We start from the raw sequence: 19576 nt of genomic DNA, 5'->3' as shown, positions 1-19576 counted from the left end.
GAGAGAACAATGAAATCCTTGTCCTTGATCTCCCTAATGGAGGAATGACAAAAGGACTATTTCCTATTGTGACAATAGCTTGTGACAGTCACCTGTGCATTCCTCAAATGAGTTAAGATTATAATTTCACACTAGGGAGAACAAAGTGGTGAGCTACTGTTAGACAGTAATTTTAATATCTCTTTGTTATAAACCTGGATCTTAACAACTAACCCAGAGGTTAAAGAGAACAATACTGGAATGCCACTGAATATTGTTTATGAAAATGGAAAGAAGCTAATTAAAGTTGTTTGGAATCAACAGAGGACATTTATTATAAAATCATCCCAATCCAGAATGCTGGACAGTATTTTTGTGTTTGCTTTGTTGTTTTGTTTGGGTTTTTTTAAACCAAAATTCCCAAGTACCTGCTTAGAAGATCTACTGAAAAGCTTGAGTAAATCCTCTACTCACTGGAGCATTTTTGAAGAATAAGTGTCACCAATAAATCTATCAAAATGGACAGTAATTAAGGCTGGAACATTTTTGTCAACCAGTCTGCAGTTCTAGGCTGAAGACTGAAGATATTTTTTGCAAATTTTGTATCAGAATGCAATAATGGCCTCAGGGATCCAGCTCATTAGAGCTTCTGACCTGCAATCGCACTGCAACTCTCACTGTATTTTGATTAGTTCACGTACCTGTGATCAGGAATTTTCTCTGCTAAACCAAAGTCTCCCACTATTGCTGAGTATCCATTGTCATCATGTTTTATTAAGCAGTTCTGGGGAAAAAAAAAACAACAGAAAAGTTATTGTCTGGGCATGAAACCCATATACCGTTTGTTTTATTTATTTTTTAACCTGGAACAAGACTACAAGATGTTGTTTGGAAGACATTCATTTATGAGAAGCTTTTGTCTGAAAGCAACCACCCTTTTCCCCTACCCTCCCCCCTGCACAATCACATGTCTGTCAAACTTAAGATGCTGCAAACAGCCTTACACTTAGTTAATAATCCACTTAAAAACTTGCTGAGAAAGCAGGCAGCCACAGGCAGCGCGTACCCAGCTAGGTTCCAGCAAGAATTAAGATGATTTAGCTCCCTTACTGCTCAAGTATGCAATACATGCTGTTCACTATAACACCTTAAATTTTCTCTTTACAATTGGCCTGTACCTGACCAGAATACACGATCAGAGCAGACTCTAAATACCTTTGTATATTTTGCTACATTAACTACTGAAAAGAAACTCACTGCTTCGCAGTAGATTTTCATCAGAAAATACAAGATGTGACAAAGTCATATGTGCTTTTAAAGTCTCAAATAAAATTCTTTATTCTACAGTATATCATAAAACATGATTTAAGGGAAAAGTCTAATAGAGAAAAGCTATCGATCTTTTCCTTTCAGATGTGCCCTCCAGTGTCAGGAGGGAGGGCAATTTAAGGGGGACACAGATAATTCTGGTCTGGCAGCATCACATCACACGCAGGGTATTATCGATTTAATTTTGTTATTTATTTACAACTCTGAGAAACATGCTTTGACCATTCTAGTACCACATCTTTTCCCTTCTCACCGAATGAATCAATAGCTGACTTCCCTACGTTTTTTTTCTACCCCGCAATAGGTGGAGCAAGACAGAGAATTCATTCCCTTACCACAAGCCTTGCTCTGTATCCTTCTGCAGGCAGTACAATAGCAGTGACAGGCAGCAAAACCACTGCCGACTCCTACAGAGTGGTACCCTGCATTAATTAGCTAAACAGCAGGAAACACTTTCTAGCTTTATTGTCCTTGGATGTACAAAAGCCTCTCGCTGACCCCTGAGCATTAGCTTGTCTGTATAATGCAACTACGAAGAAAAGTGAGTCCCTTGTCTAAAAGATCAAGTTCAGGTCATCGCTGTTTACATTATTCAGAGATGATTGTGGCTCAGGCCATGAAGTGAGTTTTCTTCCTGCCAATTAAAAGGTTAAGCAAGCCACTCCTGCGATCACGTAAAGAAAATGCATGCCACCCTCCTGAAACACATGCCGGGCTCCTGAGATGCAAAGTTCTATTTGTTTAGCATGACTCAAATATAATAAGTACAGTTAGTTTGGGGATTCATAAACATGTACCAAGTTAAATCAACCATGCTTGCCCAAAGAGCCGCAAAGCTGCTCAGTTACGGGCTTTGTTATCTTTTATCAAAGAGCACATTCATTCAGCTTGCCTCTGTTTAAACATTTGGTCACTCTAAGTGGACTTAAAAACTGAGAAGAATAAAACTTTTCTGAAAAATCTTACTCAAATGATTCAGACAAGTGGAATTTCATTGTGTACCACACAGAAACAAGTCTATGAGGACACCAGAGATTTTGCAGTGTACAAGAATGCTGATACTAGTTTATGCAGCAAAATAGCAGGTTATTTTCTGCCATAGATTTCTCAGAAATTAAAGATGATTTGTAATTCACCACTCAGAAAAAAACCACAAAACCTTTATGATTCATAAAAGAACTAGTTTTAAGATTTAGATTCCGTTCTTGCATTACCTTTGACTTTACATTTTGTCTTTACGTTACTTTACATTTTGTTCATTTTGAGTAGCAAGACTGCAGTAGTTCATTTTACCTTCTGGGTTTTGTGGATTAGGATTATTCTCCAATAATCCCCAGTCTCCAAAATTTTAGGGCAACATTTAAATCCAGACTGAGAACTATTTTCAACATAACTAAAAATCTGTAGAAACATTTCTACTGACCTTAAGATCTGCAATAATTTACAGGGCTGCTTTGATACCAAAAGGAGGCTTAAATGCAACATCATCCTGACAGCAAATTTTCCAGTATACAATCACTTCTTACCAGTATACAATCACATCCCATTGGACAGCAATACATCACCAACTGAAGATGAACAATTTTGCCCCCCACCAAACCCCAGGCAGTCTCAGCTCCCAGGTACAGCACTGAACTATTATACAAGTAGATTATTCCTAGATAAATCATAAAATAAACCAATAGCGCATCCAATCTAGAGTGCCAAGTAATGCTACCTGACAGCTCTGAGCTCCTTCCTGGATGAGCAGGAGCTGCCTGCAGCAAAGCTAGGCTCCCTTTCAGCACAGGCCTTTTGAGAAACCAAACAGAGCGGACACCCCACCGCTGTGGGATCCAGGGGTCCTGCAGGAGAGGCCAGTACACCATGACAAGGCAATGGGGGAAAGCCTAGGGCTACGTTTCTGCTATAAAGTACTGATCGATTGTTCTGCTGTGGTGGGCTGCACAATGTTAAATGACATAAAGAAGGAAGCTAAACTATTCTCTCTCATTAGTGGAAGCTTGTCTTTTGTCTGCATATGAAGAAGTGCTGAGTGTGAATTTAAATTCATTAGGATACGTATTCCAGTACAAAAGTGACTTTTTTATTCACACTTAAATCAGCCATGGGCAGGTGACATGCACTAGACAAAAAAAAGTCAGTGTCACTACAAATGCTCACTGTAGTGAAACTATACTGATTTAATTCAACCAGTGCAAATTTTTATGTAACTAAGCACCAATTTCCTGGAACCCAGAAAGAATGGAAGCCTATTCCTACCAAAATCAGTAGTAAAACCCTTCTACGGATACTAGTGTGGTCAGATATCACCTTTCAAGCCTGTACTCCTCATTCAGGACAAAGTTTTGCAGATGGCAATGCTTCATTCTGTGCTGAGATTCTCCAAGTGTTCAAGGCCAACCCTCAGCACCACCACCCTCCTTCTCCTCCACCCTTCCCACCATAGTAAAGCCATTACACAACACTGCACCAAATCCACAGCACAGATAGTTCAGTTACCAGATTTAAGATGCAATTCATAAAAAGGTGACTTAACACAGCCCACAGTAACTGGTAGTTCACGTGCACTGAATGAAAGACATTTCTAAGCATTCACATTCTACTGCCAAGATAAATCAGGATCAAAAAAGGGACAAAGCTTCGTTAGAAACTAAAAGGTTGAAAAGAGCTTTTAAATTTAAGCTAGAGGTGGTATCTTAGTAGGAAAAGTACAATAGAGCATACTGCACTGTTTCTACTGACAAAGTGATACGTCTCAGTTTCTACAAAAAAGAAAATATGTGTATCAATTTGGTATGAAAGAGTTTCATTAATGGATTTTGGCACAGAGATGCGAAAGTTCAAACCCCTCTCTAGCACAAAGAGCCTCTCTAGAACTGCCTATGAGATGAAATGTCAAGCGGCTTTACAACACAGGCTTTAAGAAAACACTTTCGACTTACTATTGCACTATTTGTATAAGCTGCAAGACAATAAAACATGACAACCTTCCCAAGCTTTCTCTTTGGACCTCTACAGACAGGGATGTTCTTTCCTTTGACAGCTCACACGGTCAAAGAGGGCAGTATTTGACTTCAGTTGGGTTCTTGAGTGTTTTCCCCCCAAAATGGGGACCCCATCAGTCCTTCCCGAGGCAGTCTCTTAATAGAAGCAAGGAGCTCTGTACATGAGCCCTAAAGAGTTAACAGAGCTGTTTATGCAGAGACAGATGTGAAAGAACATAAAGCCCCCTTTGTGTGTTACAGGAGCTTAACATCTGCTTTGCACAGCATAATCCTACTAAGACGAATGCAATATTCTATTCTCCCTTTTACACAAACAAAAACGAAAATAGACTCAAGAGTTTCAGAGTTAAAAATAAGTTGCTTAGATGAAGAAACCCCATCGTTTTATTTTACAATATGACGTACAAGCTAAACTCCTCAGAGATTTTATTGCACTCCAGAAAATACAGGAACGCTACTGCAGTGTCAGTTGCAACCCTCTGATGAGTGTTACTGAATTAAAATACTTAAAGGCCAATTGAGATGTATCAGCTGTTTTTAAAGTGCTATCCCCTAGGAGAAACACCACTGACAATTAAATGTACAACAGGAAGTTTACCATACTAGATACACTTTTGAAACTAAAACCATTACGTTTAAGGGACAGGCTCCATTTGGGTCCCAAAGTACCAGTAAAAGTTTAGTATCGCGAGCTAATTTTTTCACTGCAAGCCCTCCCCTGCAGTGCAAAATATCCAGGCGAGAGCTTACTCTACCACAAAGGGGACCTTACAACCACGGCAGCAAGTATGAGACTCATCAGACAAAGGTTCTGTTCATTGCTTGGGGTTTATTTTGTTTTATTTTGTGTTAAACAAGCAAACAGTATACAAGGTAGGAAGTCAGGGTATGTCACTTTCAAGCCCAAAGGCAGTGAATTTATGTTACATCAAATAATCCACAGTAATTGCTTACATGCATGATTCTGTCCCATAGTAACTGAGACTACTCCTCTCTCAATGAAAGAAGGGTGAGCCATTACACATTTACTGTGAAGTGAAAGCAGATGTTGGCAGGAATACACACACGTACGCGCGTGTGTGTGTATGTATATATATGCCTAGAGATTAGAATTTCTTCATAGATTTTATCATCAATGGAGCTCACAGTGTTCCCTGAAACTGCTCACAATCTACTATTGATTACAAGACTTTGTTTTTCAATTGTACATAATTCTGCAAAACTAAAAGGCATTTGTTTGGGGGTTTGCCTGCTTGTTTTTAATCAAGAGCTTTGGTAGTGTTTTTTTGGGGAGGGGGTGTTCAGCTAAGACAGCTCAGCTGCTTGGGAGAACAACCTTAGGACATGTGTTGCAAGTAAATTTTGAAATAATGAAAATAAAAAATCCTCCAAAATATTAGCCTATGGTATCATACCAGATTTGGCACATTCTCAACTTGAAATGTGATAAGACCTCTGTGTAAGACGCACCTTTTGCCATCCCTGCAAAAAGCAGACTCGGACAGAACATATGCTGTATGAGGAATTTGAAAGAGTGAATAAGGTGACAAGACAGAGCAGGAGTCCAAGCTATGGGCTGGCAGGGACCAAGACTAGGGTCTTGAGCTAGGTTCTTGAGATGGGGAAAAAAACCCAAAGACTATAGCGAGGACATAAGAACTGCAGGCATAGCAAATGGGACAGGGCGGGGGGGGAGGGAACAGAGCTAACCTGAAGCGGCAGAACAGAGGGAGAGCTAGAAATGGCTAAACATACTAAAGACCAGAATGCAGAAAGATAGCTTGGATAAAGCATCAAGCAGGAGCAATAGGAAGAGGGTAACTGCAGTCAGCCAGACAAGGAGATTGAACAATAAGGTTGGGGGCAGGAACTGAGAGCAAAAAGAAGAGGAAAAGCCTTTGAACAAGGATGAAAAGCCTGACCGGGAGGCTGGCATTGTACGCTAGCAAAAAGGACTGGATAGTCACAGAGTAGATATGATTGGTCTTGGAAAAATGGGCAGACTCCTAGATGTTCGCTTCTCACTGCCAAGGATTCTCTCTTGTTCCTCTCTCTATTCCTGCTCCATAGCAAAAACACACAATGTGTATTATTAATACTAATTAACAGCAGCAATATATACTAATTAAAAATACTTCATGTTCATGTTTAGTTCCTGTATTAACTAAAGCAGCAGACATCTCTGCCATGAATCTCAAGCTTCTAACCCTGCAAACGAAGTGCATAATGCCATTGTCTTTTTCCAGGGTTTTTTTAATTGGTAGGAAGTTGCACACAACATACACTACATCAAAAACTCAATATTGCACAAAAAATGGGATGTAAAACTTCCTGTGAGAACTTTCATTCTTCCCCTTATGCATACGCATTAAGGTACAGTCCTTAATTACATGATCACACACAGTTTTCCACCTGGCACCCATGTCTTTTAGTGCACACAATGGATTCACACTGACAGTGAATTGGGGCTGTACATGAAACACTTGAACCACTATTTTCAGGACTGGCCACACTTGCCACAGAAACAGTAGGGTGAAAGAAAGGCTGGGAAGAGATGAAAAAGAAAGCCTGGGCTGGAAATGAAGGTCTTCTGTCTTGTGGTTAAGACTATTGCAATGTTGCCCCAGAATCTGGATTCTGGCCTTCCTCAGCATCCCAGGAGGATTCTGTGACAAGGAAGCTAGTTTAACAAAATCTTTCAGAGATTGTTGCTAATCTTGTGCTTTCTCTGCCTCCAGGGGTCAAACCTGACTACTTTAAGTGCTGTAACGCTTCCAACTGCCTCTGAGGTCAGTGAGCATATTGCCTTGAACTTAAATGTGTAAAATGCCAAATACTCCAAAGTCAGTCTTAAAACACACACCCAATACTCACCAATATTCTTGCTTTTAATCTGTTCTGATAAGGCTGAGTTTATTCATATCCCTCATCTCAGAGATATTGTTAAGAATAAATTCACTGATATTAGGGCAGTCAGTGGTGTAAGCTGCCAAGGAAATCAACAGTGCTTCCAGAGCAGGGTTTGAATGCAATGCAACTACAGCGTAAACAAGGTGTTGAAGGAACTCTTTGTATAGTAGTAAGATATTTGTTATGAGAGGTGAGGTACAAAAGGATTTTGCTATATTCTTTTTGCAGGCTGGACGCTTCTTCCCTATGCCTTCCCAAACACTGTTGTTTTAATTGTAGGTAACAACAGACAGAGTGTTGCAAAAACAAGTCAGATTAAGAAAAACTTCATCACAATCCACTGGCTCCTACTGAAACACTTCCAATTATGATTTCTGTTTTAATGACTGCATCTTCTATGACTAAGGCTTTCAGAGCTAAAATTCATAACCAGACCTCCTTGAGAATCACTGAAAGATGAAGAAAATCCTCGTGATTCCAGGATGCAAATCCTCCTTGTGCACATTACAATGAGCCCCAAATAAAAAATGATTTACAGGGCTTGCAGTGGTATGGAATAGGGGACAGGGAATGAGCCAACGAGGCCGGCTGTCATAACCCATCTATGGCTTAATCTCTGTGTAAATCTCTTTACAAGAAGTCAAAAGTGAGGACACCACATTTATTGGCTTACAAAATGTACAAGTCACCCTGCCGACACACCTACTATTTGCAGGCTGGAAACAGCCAATCTGACCACTCTTACCTTCTGACAGACTCAAGTTAGGCTGTTGCTGTCGATCCGGGCAGATCAGCCTGATGAGCTACAGCAGCCCAAGTCCAGAGCCCAAGGACTGAGCTGCTCACGACATGGCTAAGTACCGGCTATCTGGGCAGCACACTGTTTTCTAACAAGCACTGCCTCTCTCTTGACAGAAGAGCAGCGGGAAGGGCACCAGTGGGATGTCAGGGCTGACATCCCCTGTGGGCTGCCACATCGACTATAATGACCCACATCTACTCTTCTCTACCGTTCTTCCCCCTGGCTTTCTGCAGCATTCTGCAGAATGCTGTTCTGCTACTCTCCACATGGTGCAATTAGGAAGAAAGATCACCCCGCTGTATACTAATTGTCAACACCACTTATTTTTCAGTCTTAGATTGGCACGGGACAGGAACTTTTCCTTCTTTAAGTTTTTATGCATCCAGTACATAGACACATATAATGCTACTGTCAGAGCAAGACAACTCTGCTGCCATAACTGACAGAATAAACGTTATGTATTCACGCCACTTGCTCCAGGAAGCTGCAGGAATTAGCGGTTGGCCAGAAACAGAAGAAAGGCAGAAGCGGTCTAAATTAATCCCAAATAATTTTTATAGTAAAATTTGTATTAGAGGGATAATTTGCAGTGGGCCATTGTGTTAAGTGTAATAGGTAAAGCATGGAGACATTCCTGCACAGAATGTCTCAGTTTCATTCTGTTAATAGTTCAGTCAAGGCCAGCAAGTTTCCTAGAAAAATACCTCACTGTCCCATCCTGCAAACTCAGTGTCTGTTCTGACTTTTGCAGACACCTAAAGCCTTGTCTTTGCCTTCGTTTGATTAATAAAGCAATCACATCAATTACTGAAGTTTACCAAAGAAAGAAGGACAATGTAGAACAGTATTGAATCTGCCCTTGATCAATCCAGATCACAAGTTCTCTACCAAGGAAAAAGCCCATCACATCTTCCTTCAGCTTGCTCACACATTGACTATTTACTAGCAAGATTGAAGACGACTCATCCCACCACCAGTACAAACCTGGTAAAATACAAGGCATCTCCTCAAGCAGTAGCCAAAAGCCGTAGTCTGAGAGTTGAAAATTTTGGTGACAGGTTTTTGCTATGGTTATTACCTTATTTTTTTTGCTTTGGAACAAAGTGACTTCTTTAAAACTTAGCCAGCCAGCAGGGCAAACATTTGCGCAAAAGGAGAGACATTTGCCCAACAGATTTAATTTTAAAGTATATTTCATCAATACAATAATACACTAAGAAAATTCACTAGTACCTGGGCGTTTAAGGCCAGGTGTTTCATCTACTTCCCTTCCCAAACAAAACAAGCAAGTGCACACATCACCTCAAAAAATTTTAATTTTTTTTTTTTTTAAACAACAACCAAACAACAAAAACAAGAAATCCAAGAAACTGGAAAATACAGAATATAGCTTAAATATGACTTAAACTTTTATCCTGACAGCTTCCAATGTGACCCACACAGACACTATACCTTTAGTGCTAAGAACCATCCAAATATAGCATAAGTGCTAGTAAATTCTTAGGGTTTGGTTTGGTTTGTTGTTTGTTTGTTTTTAAATAAACCTTACTACTTCCTGTGGCCACCAATGAGTTTGCTATCGCAGTGAAATCATGCACTCCTCCCAGTGGGTGCATTCTCTAAAGAATTGACATTCAAGAATAGGTAACATTGAAGCATTGGTAGGGCAGCTCCAGAGAATGACATACAATTATGTAAAGGTTTGAACAAAGGCATTCACAGAGGTCTCCAGAAATGGATTTTCCTATGACTAGCCATCACAGTACGTGTTACGATAAATGCTGCAGGCACAGAGCTCTCCTTAGGTACTTTGGTTCCTTGCAGTATCTCTACTTCCCCACTCTTAAATGTACTAAAATACATCCTGAACTGAAAAGAAAAGTAAAAAAAAAAAGGGGGGGAACACCAAGTTAGCTTTTCAGTTATTTTTACGCATCTCTATCTGCACACTCCAAGGTGACTGAAATGGAGCTTTCTGAGTGTATCACGTCAAAGTGACATGACTCCGAGTCTGAGCATTTTTCATAAATTTGATATTATTCCTTGCAGAATTCAGCACCTTTCACTTGACAGGACACCCAAGGAAGTATTTTATGACTTCACTGAAATACTTCTTTCACCTACCAGTTGAACTATTTTTCCCCCCCTTGGCTAAATGTACATTCTTCATCTGTTTAACACTGCACCGAGGTAGCTTTAGAAAAACTAAAACTGGATGGAGGACTAGTAGTCACTCGCATTTGCAAACACACAGTGCTGTGTTTTTATTTTTAAAAGCTGTTTCTAATCTTAAAAAATAGTTCCTTTTAGGCTAAGATAACGTTCTTCTGGATGCTTTTGACTGAAGTGACATTATGAAGTCTTCCCAAGAACAGTTTTGGAGTACTTTCATGTTGCAAGTCCGCAGTGAGCTTAAATTAGCTCGTTAGCTCCAGACAACAGGACAGACAGGACAGCAAAGCCCTCAGCACAGGCTGCAATGGATGGCAAGACCCAGTGTGAATACTGGGGCAATTTGTTCACAGAGCTTAGTGCTCCTTAGTCAGTACTTCCAGCTGAGCTTGAATTAGCTAGCTACTTCAGCCAAGTAAATTCATACAAGTTGTCACCAAAGCAGTTCAAAAAAATCTATGTCCATTGAAAACTCTGCCACTGAAATATCATTCTGGGGGAAATGCTGAAATTTAAAATTTTTAGGTAAACTGTTTTGATCTTACTGACTTTAGAAATGAAAGAAATATAAACCAGGATTGTGGACAACGCTTAATGCTGAATTAGTAATGAAAGGTCACTCTTCCTACTGAAGAAGATTTGTGAAATACACGGAGAAACAAAAACAACAAGGAGATTTTAAAGTGCGTTTGTAATAATCTCCTCAATTTGGGTTCTTTATATGATTGACCTGTTCCAAATGTTAGATTGTTATGCTTAATTATCCAGGGATTTAAATACTTTACTGAACCATAATTCAGAACTAAAAAACTCTGCAGCTGCTTTCTGAGAAATCCTAATCTGAACTTATTTAAGGAGTGACCTTCCTTCAGGATAGTTACTTCTCCAGTTCCCATACAAACTATCAAAATGTTTTGAGCAAAGTTTTACTCCTATAAACTATTTCAATTTTTCCTCAAAATGTCTTAGATCACACCTTATATAATAGCAGTTCTCTGCTGGCAGGAGAAGAAAGAACCAACCAACCAGTTATAGTACCTTCATTAAAAAGTTCCCTTGATTTTATAAACGGTACCTTGGATGTAAGGTCTCGGTGGAAAATGCCTTTATAGTGCAGATAACTGATTCCCATAGCAATGTCATATGCCAGTTTCACCCTTACTGTCCAGGGCAGATGCTGGTTACTGTCTAATAGCTGTTCCAGGTTACCACAGTTGATGTACTGAAAAGACAAAGCAACATTTGTAATTAATTATTTAACTTCATATATTGTCAGGAATGTAAAATTCATCATTACACAAGTGTTCTCAGCTCAGCTACACATTAAAAACTTTTTTTTTCCCCTTAAGGGCTACACCGGCACAAAGTTTGCAGATCAAGAGAGGCTGAAAATGTCTCCCTTCACCACCTGCACCAATGCATTTATGTTAAAGATGCATGCAACAGCCACCACTGCATTAACTCTATGGTATTTAAATACTGGTATTTAAATAGACCCTTCAGAAACACCTACAATATAATATCACCCTCTCATTTCAGTGTGAGGAAAGGGCAAAGAGGATGAAGAGCTGGCTCTCATACAGAGTAAGTCAACAAAGAGATGGCTAAGTATCCAAGTATAGGTCACAGAGCCTGATCAAGTTGCCAGATATCAATTCCCTAAACTGAAGCAGCATCAAAGAAAAATATTACAACATGTTGCTGTAAGTTACATTTTTTCACTGCTGTATCTACAAGTCCTAATCAACAATCTGATTCCCACTATGTTCAGTACTACCTCAACTCATCAAATGGTAGCCCTCGTGAAAAGGAACCTACATTAAGTATAAGATAAATACTAAAAGAGACTGGGAAATAAAGCAGCACCCAAATGAGGCTAAGTAATATAACCCAGGGTTAAGACATGGCAGCTCCACTGCTCAAATAATCATTACAGCAACACTGGGCTTATGCTTTATGTATAGACCCTTTATACCACAACAGCAGCTATGCCATGTTTGAGTAGCTTGTTTCACTCCCAGCCCCAGTCCCCTCACCAGTGACAAAGCAAAAAGACTAGCTCACTCCGGAAGGAAAACCTGGCAGCAGTGCAGTGACTTCTCTCAAGAAAATCCAAGCAAAGCAGACAGGATAATTTGCTCCCAAGCCTGATCCAAGCATGTAACACTGCGGCAAGCTGCACCAACTTTGCTCCTCTGTGCCAGACAGCTCTCCAACTCTCTCTCAAGAGGCTTTGCATCTTTCTGTGTCATTCACCCGGATAAAACATGCCACCATTAGCACGTTAAAATAAAAATCGTAATTGCAGCTCTTGTTACTTCAGAAACTTTGAACTTACTTGTATTTTGTTGGGCTTCTTCATGTCTTGGAGCCTGGGGCACAAGGCAAACGTGAACCACACACCATGCAGTGTGGATCTCCTCAGACTATGCTACAGCAAGGAAAGGGCACACATAGGCCAGACTCTACTAGTGAGTCCGGGGGTCAATGGCTCATCTCCTGAACACTACAAAAAACAGCTTCTTCCTTACAGTTAGGCCCTGTCTTCTTCTGAGCTCACCAGTTAATTTTGAAAACCTTTTTCAGCAGATACGCAAGTTTCACAAGTAACTATTTAACAAGGCTAAATTGTTCGGGCGTATGAGGCACAAACCAATTTTAACTGTCACAAAGCTTACCAGGAGGGGGCACCACAAAGCAGCGTGGGGCTCCCCTGCTCCTCTCGGCTACACTGCACATCCCCCGGGGAACTGGGTTCATCCCAGCCCATGCACAGCAGCACATTTCACTGTCAGTCCAGGATGTGACCCCTCTCTCTCCCACCTCTCTCTCACGCAGAAGTGCTGTCGACTGCTCGACAAGCCGGTTAGTACACATGCCGCACATGGACACAGCGGGCACTAAGCATTCTCACCGTCAGCATTTGCTTTTCTCCTTTTAAATATGAACCTTTGGCCTCATCACAGTGCTGTGCATCCACCTTTTGTCCTTGAGCAACAATCAAGGCAAAGGGTGAGTACAAGAGTCACATCTGTACTCAAATGTTCTTCGAAGATGATTAATTAGCTTCAATCTTGGCCAGATTTTAGATATCAACTACCTTCCCATATCAAAGGAGGCAACCCCACAAAAGGTGCCTGGGTCTAGGAAACGTTCCAGTATGTAGCAATTCCATGTTCTTATGACTACTTCAAGATGCTGTTTCATATCTTTTGCATTAGACTAACAGCAGGAGAAAGAGTCCAATGATATACAGGAAAGTATTTAAAAATAAGGTACAGAGAAACAGAATACTTCCTTGTACTATTTCTAGACCAAACAGGCAAAAAGTATTTGTATTTTACAATTAGGCAAGAAAAGCTCTTGAACTCTAGAGAGCAATCTGACTAACATTTTAAAATGCACTGTCCTGTTCTTCAGTAGCATAATTTTCTATCAAACTGTTCTCTTTTGTGCTGAAGTCAAGATAATTTAATTACTCAGAAATTTGTGCTTAGTGCATATCATTTTGCAAAATAAAATGCCTGCTGGCCCCTCTCCAAAATCAAGGCAAACAAGACTTAACACACCAATGATAAAAATCGAATGTTTAGGACTGCTGTAGCCCAGGCACTGCAGCTGAGGGGGAAGGGAGTTGATCAGATGACTACACTGGAAACTAGAAATTGCAGGCTGGTGCAAGCCAGAGATCCAAAACAACCTGGCTCTTATGCTGGGAGTTCGTGTGTCAGGAGAGCGGAGCAGCCCTGGAACAGGTCACTCGGATGCTATACAATCTCCATCCTTGGAGATTTTCAAGACCGACTAGACAGAGCTGCAGCCAACCTGACTCAATGTTAGAAACAATGCTGCTTTGAGCTTTTCCAACTTTGATCTCTCTTTCTCATTGCTTTTATCTGAACCCCTAAGGGAGCTAGATGACCTTATAGAGCACTCAAGTTAAAAAAAAAAAAAAAATTGCTCATTAGATTTTTTTTTTTTTTAAATCACAAGTTGCTAGCATGCTTAAGGAAAAAATGGTGAATAAGATTTCTACATTAATTTCTTATATAGTCCCAGCCTCCTTGGAACAGTGCGAGCAGCACTTCTCATCCAGTTATGTTCAAATCAGAACAATATTGACCAACCTGAAACAGGAGGCACTAAAGCACCTAGCTCAATAACCCAATTATAAAGTGACACATCAATGATCTCAAACTATTTCACCTTTCTGACTGAGCAATAACAGACCATCCATATAGCACTACCATACTTGAATTCATTGGCAAGAGAATGCAAGAGGGAGGGGAATCACTGGCCTGGTTTTCTATTTTGGTTAAACTGTGCCATACCATGACAGTAATTGCTCCAGAAATGCTAATAAATAAAACAAGCAACACAGAAGAGTATTGACATACATACTGAAATGTGACAGTAGCTAGCTACTATTTTGAGCATGTTCATGCTTTCCTTTTCAATAAAGTAGCCTACTGATTCAATCCATTGCTGCCATATTAGTTAAATGCGTATGTATTCCCCCAGCACCCTTCCAGTCAAATTGGCTTGCAGGGTCATTCACCCATTTTAACAGCAAGGGCTGGATTCTAGCATGAGCGGGGTGAAAATTGACACACACACAGGACACAGCATGCATGAGCTGCAACGGCAAGAATCAAACCTGACTCTAGCACATATACAAAACCCGCTAGGCCTCCTATCCAAAACTGCCACCTGGCAAGTGCTCAGACCTCATTTATTAGAGATGGGAGTTCTGGTTTTGGCTCTAATTTCTAGTGTACTTCTATGAAGCACAGCAGGCTAATCATCAAGTGAAAAACTTAACTAAGATTTTCCTATAGACATCTTTAAGACTCTAGTTGATCTCGGATTTTAGCTGGCCAGCAGGTAATATTTGCATGCAGAGTCGTGAATTGTCCATAAGGCAAGCACCACACAGAGTTCAGTGCTCCCTCAGTGTCACATTAAGTAATCCAATTCTTCTGGTCATTCAGGCTGATAACGCAAACAGTCAGCCTGATGGCCTATTTTTTTCAGAGCCCTTCAACAACACCTTTTTGGAATAGACACAAAATTATGTACACAATTTCCTAATTGCCAGTGCAACTGAAAGAAAAATACATGTTCTCAATCTCTTACTAGCACAAACCAGCTCTCTATGATAAGAATATCCTAAAGGATGGTAAGTGCACCTCTCCCAAAGAGAATACTGGATTTTATTTTGTCCCTGAAACATTTCAGTGCTGGTACAGTAAGGCTACAGCACACACATCATCTCAAAGCATTATTCTACTACAACAACAACAGCCATTGCGTAAGTATACAAGCAATCGGAGCAGAGATCTGATCGGGCTATGACAATGAAAGCAAAAGACACTACATTTCATAAAGAGACCTCACAGCTAAATGGAGCAGTGTTCAGACCTTTTCAAACTCTGTATCATCAGGTTGCAGTGAAACAGCTACCCATTATTTCTACTGCTAGCTTTTTGTCATGTAACAGAACACCAACAGTCAGTTTATCTGGTTGCCAGGGCCTGAAAGTAACTGCTTTAGGTTGTTTATTTTTGCATTTACTACAACTCAACACAGCAAACTGAACACTAATTTAAAAGACCCTGGCATTTTAGCCCACAAAAATACTCTTTCCTAAAAAATTTATCCGTGGTAAGAGCTCATGCTTTTGTTGCTAGAATGAAAGTTCAGCAAAACTGTATTTCTTACACCTCTCCCAAACCTTATGAGGAAAGAGGGCGGTAGCTTCTTTGAAGGACAAGTTACCCAGAAGCTCAGCCAAGCATAGGCACTTTCTGGATCAAAGAGCCTTGAAGAGGCTTCTAATGTTATAGCTTAATGCTACAAAATGCAAAAGCAGCAGTATATAACCTCTTCCCACACAAAAGTCGGGCATAGGGAAACATGCTATTTTAACCCAAGAATAGGATAATAAGACTGCTTCCTTGCAAGACACTTGCAGTCACATTATTAGCCTCAAGCATATGAAATGAGGAATGGAATGAAATTCAGCATATAATGGTACTTACACATAGCATTACATGCTTCATTTCAAGAGACTAATACTGAACTTCAGCTGTCAGATTTTAGCCTTCAAAATTCAAAATAAAGGTTTGAACACACTAATATGAGAACTAGAAGGTTTTAAAGAAAAGGCTCATCAGATTCACATGATTCCAGCAGTTATTGCTCAAAAACAAAGTCTCCAAATATTGCCAAGTCTGAGGGGGAAGACTGAAGGGAAATGCAAAGAGTTTTCAATGCTATTTTGAAAACCAGTGCTGTTTCAGTATGTAGGTCTAATATAAATAAGCCACCAGATACTGCACAGGAAAGCCAGAAAAAAGTTGGCCTGCTATTTACTCAGCTTTAAATGCCACTGCTTGCCATTTAAAAAGCAACAAATAACAACAAGATACCCCTATACAATAGCCCAAATGTTGCCAAGGCAACGCATTAAGTTGTTAAGAAAAGTAGGTGTGGAAAGTGCATTTAAGATGACAGACCAAATGAGGTAAGTAAAGAATAAGAGCTCCGGGGACCCAGAACACTACAAGACAAACACTGAGAGAGCAACGAATGAATATACTGGAGAAGCCAAATGAAAAAAACAGAGAAGCAGGAGGAAAGAGAAACTAGAATCATGGCTGTAGCACCTTCAGTGTGGAGAAGAGAGATGGCAAAGCAAAAGCCAGACTACATAGTTGGACTCTAAGGAGAGACCTGGAAAGCAAAATAACAACATTGCAGACATTGGCGACAAATGCATTGAAGCAATGTCAAAAGAGATAGAGCTTGCATTATTTGTATCATTTCTAATGCTGGAAGCAAGAAGGTAACTCTTGTGCCTAATAAAAGAAAGTTGAGATCTTTTCACTCACTGAGCTTTCTGCAGAAGTTTAAAAAAAGTTTTAAACCACCCATTTCAAGGAGGGCATAACCCAATCTTCAGTCCTCATATGTTTAACAGTCATCCGTCACACTCAGCACTCTCTAAGTCACTACCTTGAAGGCTTCTGGCTGCAAGACAACAAGCCAATGTACCCTTCTGCCACAACTGGCATAATTAGCTACAGTGGGAGGACTGGAAATTTCCTTGTTTCCCCCAACTGTTTTCATTAGCTTCAACTGTGCAGAACTGGAAAAGCCAGACAGTATCAGTATGTTCAAAACTACAATATGAGATACTACAAGTTGATACACTGAGATTGACTACCAGATTAAACTGACTTTTTTTTTAAAGTTAGTTCATAGACCTCCATTTGTTAAAAAAAACACAGTTTAAAAATCTACAAAACCACCTCACCGAAGTACCTCTGAGCAGTAACCTTCCATTACCATTAAATATCTAACACGTTGATTGCACCGAACAAAATAAATTAAACATTAAAACAGAACAAGTTGAACGTTTAATTTGGGCTGTACGGGTATACTTTTGGACAGCAAGCGAACTAATGTTGCCAGGCAGAAAACCACAAGTACTGAAAGAGTGAGAACATGCAGGTGAAGCAAGCACATTTCAGAACAAAGCTCAAACTTTTTCATGAGACACCGGAAGGGCTCAAGTGGCTAGGACAAATAGCCTGATTGAAAGGACAGAAGAAAAGCCAAAAGTCTTCCTCTAAAGGCCACTCTTCTTTCCTGCTCCTCAGTTGCTGAAAACCAAAGGAAAAAGTTGGTAACCTAAAGTCAATTTCTCTTCTGCTTTTCAACCAATACAAACAATTCAGTTCTTTAATAAAAAAATATGTATTTTCTTTAAAGGTGTTAACCATTACAGGATTAAAATAATCTTGCTTTAAAAAATGTCAGCTATTCATAGAGGAGAGGGTAGGCTTCTTCATGCAATTGCCATAGCCTGTTCATCAGAACTCAGAACCAAAAGCCAAGAAACACAACAGATCTACCTCTGTTTCTTCTTCCCTGTCAGCTGTCAATCGGCATTGATTGATTCACTGGCTCCTCCTTCTAAAAAGGCATGTACAGGCATGGCTTATTTTATAAGGGCAAACAAGAATTAACATGCACTAACTCAGGAAGGAGCTGTAATGAAAACCATTTGTTGCATTCCAAACATTTAAGTGCTGGCATGGAAAAGAATATGGCAAGGTTTGTCTTCCTTTAATTCTCTACATCCAACAGCTCTTATGGTCAGCATGCTGAATTTATCCCTTTCCTGTCGTTCCATTCAATCAAAATTTAATGTTCACTTGCTTGCCTGCTGCTAGAAACAGATTACTGTAAGTCTTCAACTGCAGGCACATAGCAACAATGCACTATTGCAACCCATACATATCAACTAAGGTTTACAGACGTTCAGTTACTCATATTCAAGTTTGAAATACTTCAGGAAATAAGCTTATTTTGTTGGAACCGGAAAACACTCCCAGTATATCTATACAAACTGACCTTGATAACCATTTTTCCTGTAATTATATTAGTAGAAAAAAACAGAAAGCAAAAAAGGCCTAACAAAAAACCCTGCATTTATAATCTGAAGTCACAACCATTTGGATTCTAAGTAGAGCCTAGTTTCAGTGCAGATAAGAATCTGGGATATAGCAAGCTAGCAACGGCATAAATTAGTACACAGGCACAGAAGAGAAAGTACCTTGTTGCTGACACAGGCAAGAGAAACAGCATCTCTACAATAACACTTCTGTTAAGAGCAGAAGGCTCTATCCATTATGACAGCATTTTGAACAGACTATACACTCAGCTCTGCCTAGAAGCAAGCTGTAGCCCCTGACAAGGAGCCTCTTATTTAAATAAGGTCTTTCTCACCTTCCCCACAAAAATACCAGCAGTAGCGGCCCACGGATTATATGCCTGCAAGATTCCACATAAATAACCTGTTTGCTTAATTTTTTGAAGTCTGTAAAAAAGCTACAAGGATCTACTAAGTGCAAAAGTTAACAGCACACAAACACCTCTCATAGTACAAACTTTGTTTAAATTCTGCGTAAGGAATACTGGTTTTGAGCTGTTTCAGAGTGCTTCTCCAAGCCTCAACACTCCAGCTGTGCTGCAATGTCCATTTGCATTTGAGAGTGCTCAAACACTTTATTGGCAATAATAGAATGCACCAAGATCCCCTATTAATAGTGTTGTGCAAAAGCAAGTATTAAAGGAATTTCTTGTACAACTCAGTTTCTGAATGTGTTGGATGGCTTATAAGTAAAGTGAAATGAGGACATGACACTACAAAACACTTGTTAAATCAAGAGTATGCTTCCTGGGGTCCAGGGTGAAGGGGCTGGGGTGGGGGGCCAAGGAAGAGAAAGCACTACAAACAGACTGAATTTACTGGAAAATATATAAGAAAAAATCCCAGACAAAAAGTTAAAGGCCCAGCATCACAGTA

At 40.0% G+C, this 19576-nt stretch overlaps 1 protein-coding gene across 2 annotated transcripts in view; it reads right to left on the bottom strand.

The window, feature by feature from the left end:
- TESK2 (testis-specific kinase 2) overlaps positions 1 to 19576 on the bottom strand; it is a 75852-nt gene that overhangs the window by 12596 nt on the left and 43680 nt on the right. The window contains exons 4-5 of one of the 2 annotated variants that reach the window (XM_009326598.1): positions 11276 to 11422; positions 681 to 763 (exon numbers count right to left, since the gene is read on the bottom strand). In XM_009326598.1, coding sequence (XP_009324873.1) covers positions 681 to 763; positions 11276 to 11422 — 230 coding nt within the window. The remainder of the gene's footprint in view (positions 1 to 680; positions 764 to 11275; positions 11423 to 19576) is intronic. The other variant, XM_009326599.1, reaches the window with a different exon arrangement.

Source organism: Pygoscelis adeliae, unplaced genomic scaffold, assembly GCF_000699105.1.
Source record: "Pygoscelis adeliae isolate BGI_AS28 unplaced genomic scaffold, ASM69910v1 Scaffold306, whole genome shotgun sequence".
NCBI classification, from domain to species: domain Eukaryota; kingdom Metazoa; phylum Chordata; class Aves; order Sphenisciformes; family Spheniscidae; genus Pygoscelis; species Pygoscelis adeliae.
Note: the sequence above shows the minus strand (reverse complement) of the source record. Positions and strands in the feature narration are given on the sequence as shown.